The sequence below is a fragment of the Marmota marmota genome, unplaced genomic scaffold (assembly GCF_001458135.2).
Source record: "Marmota marmota marmota unplaced genomic scaffold, marMar, whole genome shotgun sequence".
Taxonomy (NCBI): Eukaryota; Metazoa; Chordata; class Mammalia; order Rodentia; family Sciuridae; genus Marmota; species Marmota marmota.
In genome coordinates, this window is record NW_025999899.1 from 3,186,572 (window position 1) to 3,192,599 (window position 6,028).

The window sequence follows — 6,028 nt, forward strand, 5'->3', positions numbered from 1 at the left end:
CTGTTAAATTGATTCCCAAGTATTTTTTGTGAGGCTATTATGAATGGATAGTTTTCCTAATTTCTCTTTCAGAGTATGGTTTTGTGCATGGTAAGGGTAGAGAGATAGGGGTTTAGTTTTATTTTGTTTTTAAGTTGATCTAGTTAAGATTTCTCAGTTGTATTCATCCATTTGAAAAATAAAATATTATCATATTTACAGTCTCTATTTCATTTATTTCCCATCTGATCCAAACACTTTCTACTGCCTTTTGATTTGCTTTTTGTTTTTCTTATTTCTGAAGTATAAATTTTAGATTATTTATGTGACTTTCATGTTTTAAAGTGTGTACTGATTGCTGTAAACTTTAGCTTTAGAGTAAATCTTAAAATTGGATGGTGTTATTCATTACTGTTATTCTTCTACAATATCGTGTTCACTATTCTTTGTCTCTTGCCTCTCCATGTAAGTGTGGAATAAATTTACTTAAATCCATGAAATAACATGCTGCAATTTTTTTTTATCCATTGCAAATTTATTATGCATTAGGAAGCTTAAACCTAAAAACCAACAGCATAGTAAAAAGATATGTTATCTCTGTTCATTGAGAACAGGTTTCAAAATATATTTTCTCTTAAATGTATTCAGTCAGTACACAATCCTTTATAAAAGTTGTATATATTTTTTCTGTCAATACCTTCATTACATTTATAAATACAAGATTTACACAGCACCCCATCAAAAAAAATTAAAACCCTTACAAATATCTACATATATTTCATACCTATAAAACTTCCAAAGGAGTGCTTTGTTAAAGGTAGGCCCTAGGTAATGGTCCATTACTGTGCAGCAAAATACATATAAATCTGTAAAGTTTTCTTTGTCCATAAAACATCGCAAAAAATTAGCAAGACACTTATTGTGAAACTGAGCTTCACTAAACCCTCATATTTTGGAAAGGAATTTGATGTGGTTTTCCCATGAGTTTCAAAAATCAGATAAACAGACTGAGATAAAGATTAATTGAAAATAAATGCATACTACACAGCACTTAAGGCAGGAGTGTGATGGAACAGAACTGAGAAGTAGGACATGGGAGATGTGGGAAGGAGCAAACAGTAATAATGTATTATGAGTCTGAAGTTGGACATAAATTCTACTGAGACTTGAGTTACTAACTCTCATCCTCTCTTAGGAATGTTCAAATTGTTTAAAACTTTCTTAGAAGCACTCTCCAATTTCTTTTCTTTGTTGCCACTAGAATGCTTGTGTGTGTGTGTGTGTGTGTGTATGTATGTGTTTGGTGGTCTTGCTAGGTTGCCCAGGCTGGCCTCGAACAAGTGCTCCTCCTGCCTCAGCCTCTTAGTAGCTGGGATCATAAGCACGTGCCACTGCATTGGGCTAGATGGACTTTTTTTCATCTTTAAAATCATCTTAGGCTTGATATATTTTCTTTTTTTCTTCTGTAAAATCACCTTGAATCTGATCAGACACTAGGCTAGGTCCAGGAATCTGAGTTGGTAGTTCAACATATTTGAATTTGTAAGAAAGATTTTCTTCAAGCTGGTTAAGGTTACCATCAATCCATATTATTAATGTTCATTTTAGACAAGCACTGGGTGTAGAGGAAATAAAGGAAGAGTAAAATTAGGTTTTCATTTGACCTTTGGACAAAGGCAAAAGATCCCTGAAACTGAGTGACTATTAAGAATAGCCACTCATCAATACCTCTGGGCTAAGTGGGAATAATTCAAGAAAGAGGACGGAAGAAAAAAGAAGGGATTCTTTACTTGAAATCTTGCCCAAGATGGCAGTTCCACTCTAATCCTGCACCTTCTGTTCAAAAAGCCATGGAAAGATTATTCCAGTTATTAAAGGAAATCCATCTTTTCTATCAGAGATGACTTTTCAAAGTGCAGACGCCAGATGACCTTGAGAGTTGTACATTATCTGCAGGGAAGTATTTCAAATCTTACCTTCTTCTAATGTACAAATAAAAAAAGAATGAGAGAAAAGAAACGGAAGGAGGGACAGGAGGAAGGGCAGAGAGACAGAAGGAGTCACTTATCAACTTGGCCCGAAGGATGCCACTAGCATCGCCCCTCCAGCACCATGAAGTCTCCATGTGCTGCGGCTCCCTCCATGGCTCTCAGAGGTGGTCATCTGCAGAATCCCATTTTCTGCTGAGTTTACAGCTCAGTGCTCTGATTCCCAGGCTCTTCAAAGGAGAGCTCCCAGATGCTACTATCTTGCAGCAGTGGCTCAATGTCCTCATCACTGCCTCGTTCTGGGGTGTTGGTTAGGCTTCCGCTGATGCTGTTGCTATGTTTTTGAACTCCACTGGCTTTCCGGTATTCAGGGATGAATAAGGCAACCAGAAAAGACATAAGAACTATACATGCTCCAAATAAAAATGGTGGGCCTGGGATGACAGCTCCCTGTAGGGCATCACTGTTAGAATTCAATTCTGGGCCTAACTCAGTCAATTCTACGTGGAACATGTAGAATATAAAGCCATACAGTGCTGGCCCCAGGCCATTGCATAGTCCTCTTATTCCAGTTATGATCCCCTGGGCAACTCCTTGCTGATCTGAATCTGCATTCCAAGAGACGAGAGCGCTGACTGCCGGGAATGTGATGCTGGACATGGCAGCCACGGTCCCTGCAGCCCACATCATCCAGGCCTGAGCTCTAAAACCATACCAGGCCAACTGGAGCATCTGGAACCCAAGCCAAGAAGGACAGTATTCTTATTCCCCAATGACCTCATCAGAATGCTAAGAAAGACCGTCTGAGCTACGATAGACAGAATTCCTACCATAGCAATGAATGCTGCAATTTTAACAGATCCAAAGCCTATGACCTGCCTGAGATAGAGAAAAAAACTTGAATACTGTCCAGCTTCGGGAAGATAGGAAAGAAACACGGTGATGCAGATTAAGAAGACAGTAGAATCTTTCCCAACTTTCTTCAATGACGCAAAAGGGTCTGCTTGTTTCCAAGAAATCTGAGTTCCCCAGGAAACCGGTCTCATTTTCTCTGGCAAAGATTCTGGAACAGCCACCAAGATGAAACAGATGTCCAGAAGAGCCACCACTGTGGCCACTAGCACAACGAGGCTGTCTCCATAACTTGCAGAAAGGTATGCTCCAATGGCAGGGCTGCTGACAAGACTAGCTGCAAAAGTGGCTGAGACCCAACCATAAGCAGTACTTCGCTCGTGCTCCTGAGTGACATCAGCTACATAGGCAAATATCACAGAGAACGTGACTGAGAAGACTCCAGACACAGAAATCATCGCAAAATACCACCACGGGCTGATCCTCATCGGTGGGATAGGGAAGCAGGTGAAGAACACAGTGCCAAGGAGAAAAGGCTTCCTCCCCCACACGTCGGACAGAGCGCCTATGAGCGGGGCACTCAGAAAAGAGAGCCAGGCCCTTTACACCTTGAATGAGACCATTCATGAGGAATGTGTGTTGAGGAAATGTTTCATGTAGAACAGTCAACATTGGCGTTGTTAACAGGCCCCATGCAAAGAATTCAAGGAAGATGACAATAGCAGCTTGGTAAACACTTGGTCGGCCAAAGCCTTGGAGCCAGCTGCTGCCCGGGGCCTGCGCGCCCGCGCGCTTCTCAGGCATGGCTCCCGCCTCGGGCTGCGAGGCCGCCTTCCACTCTGGCTCCCGCGGCGGCCCGGCGTTCATGCTGCGGCCATGCCCGCGCCGGCTCGGGACGTTCCGGGAGGACGGCGACGCCGCGGGGGCGGCGGCGGGGCCCGCGCCTTCATGGGCTCCGCGGCCCGCGGCGGCCTGTGGATCGCGCGGCTGCGCCAGCGGCGACGCCGAGTGCTAGGGGGAAAGCCGAGGCTGGAGCCGCGGAGGAGGCAGGAAGAGGCCCGCAGTTTCAAGACCGGCTAGGCTGCTGGCGACCAAACAGACCCCAACTCTCTAGCTGCCGGCGGCGTCAGTGGCGGGTCCGGGGGTATGCTGCAATTTTTATTAGGCTTGTGTAGAATCTACAAATCAACTTGAAAGAACTGACATATTAACAATGTTTTCTATTCAATGAATATATACTATCTCTCCATATATTTATTTTCCTTTATATCTTTCATCATAATTTTGTAGCTTTCCTCATGTACATTTTATGTAAAATTTTAGACTTATAAAGTACTATATTTTGGAGAAATGCAAATGTAAATGGTACTTGTAGTAATGTTGAATTTTCACATGATCACTGTTGGTATAGTAAATAAATTGGTTTTTAATATTAACATTGCATCATACAACCTGGAAACAACCATTTATTAGCTACTGTTGTTTTTGTTGAATTTTTGGATTTACCACTTAGAGAATCATATCCTCTTTACACAGGGACAGATTTACTTCTTCTTTCCCAGTATTTGGACTGTTTACCTATTTTTCTTCTCTCATCACATTGCTAGAACTTCTAGTGTATGCTGAAAAGTGGTGGTGATAAACAATATGCTTACTTTGTTTATGTTTTTGGTGAGAATATTTCAATTTTCTCACCATTAACTGGGATAATAGTTGCATATTTTTGGTAGCTACCCTTTATGAAGTTGAGGAAATTCATATCTATACCTATCTTACTGAGAGTTGTTTCAGGAGAGGGTATTGAATGTTTGTCCAGTGATGTTTTCTGTATGTGTTGATTTGCTCATGTGTTTTTTGGCATTACCCTGTGACGTGATAGATTACATTATGGACTTTTAAAATTATATTTTTAGTTGTAGCTGGGGACAATATCTTCATTTTATTTATTTATTTTTATGTGGTGCTGAGAATCGAACCCAGTGCCTCATGCGTGCAAGGCAAGTGCTCTACCACTGAGCCACAACCCCAGCCCTATATTATGGACTTTTGAATGTTGTATGACTCTTGTACAGTGGGGATAAATCTCACTCATCATGGTATATAGTACTTTTGATATGTTATATATGGTTGCATTCCATTTGCTTGCATGTTGTTGAGAATTTTTGCATCTTCATTCATGATAGATATTAAACTGTATTTGGAATATCTGGTATTATGGTAATTCTGTTCTCAGAATGAATTAGGAAGTATTCCCTCTGTATTTTTTTTTAATTTTGATAGAGGTTGCAGAGAATTTTGTAATTTCCTCCTTAAATGTTGATAGAAAATACCATGAACCTACTTGGACCTGGTGCTTTCTGTTTGGGTAGGTAAGTTAGTACTCATTGGCTCAATTTTCTTCTTGGGAGCCTTTAGAAAGGTTTTGTCTTTCAAGGAATTGGTTTCTTTTATCTGGATTACCAAATCTGTGGGCATAGAATTGCTCACAGGACCCTTGTATTAACCATTCACTCTTTTTGGTATCTGTGGTGATATGTCTTATTTACTTCCTGGTCTTAGTAATTTATGTTCTCTCTCCTTTTTTTCTTAGTCACCCTGTATAAAAGCTTGTCAGTTTTATGTTAAAGAACCAGACTTTGTTTTCTTTGATTTTCTCAACTGATTTCCTATTTTCAATCTCATTGATTTCTACTGTAATTTGTATTCTTTTATTTCTTCTGCATACTTTGAGTTTCATTCACTCTTCTTTCTTTAGTTTCCTAAGCTGTAAGTGTGAATGGACTTTAGAGCCCTCTTCTCCTCCAATATAAGTATTCAGTGATATAAGTTTATCACTAAATATTTTGCTTTTACTGCATTCTAAAACTTTAAATAAGTTTTATGTTACCTTTTATTTGGCTTAGAAAATTTTAAGAAATAATATGTATTCTTGGAAAATTTACCCCTTTTATTATTAGTGATAAATAGCAAGAAAAAGGACTAAAATATACATATATAATTAACTACTATATTTAACCACATCTCTTCATAGATAACATGATTGTTTATGCAGAATCCCCCAAAAATCTAAGAAAAGGCATAGAACTAATAAGTGATTGCTAATGACATCATAGATTGCAATGCCAACATATTAAAAAGTAGTGAAAATGTAGAGAATACTTAAAATAAAACCAAATCATTAAATAACTAGTTATAAATTTTACAAAATA

At 39.4% G+C, this 6,028-nt stretch overlaps 1 protein-coding gene across 1 annotated transcript; it reads right to left on the bottom strand.

Annotated features, from left to right (window-relative positions):
- Positions 1 to 492: 492 nt before the first annotated feature.
- Positions 493 to 3,979, bottom strand: LOC107159408 (hippocampus abundant transcript-like protein 1). Its single transcript, XM_015506002.2, is given in 3 exon segments — positions 493 to 2,710; positions 2,713 to 3,412; positions 3,414 to 3,979. Coding segments are annotated over 3 exon segments (1,515 nt in total). The 5' UTR covers positions 3,687 to 3,979; the 3' UTR covers positions 493 to 2,168.
- Positions 3,980 to 6,028: the final 2,049 nt, after the last annotated feature.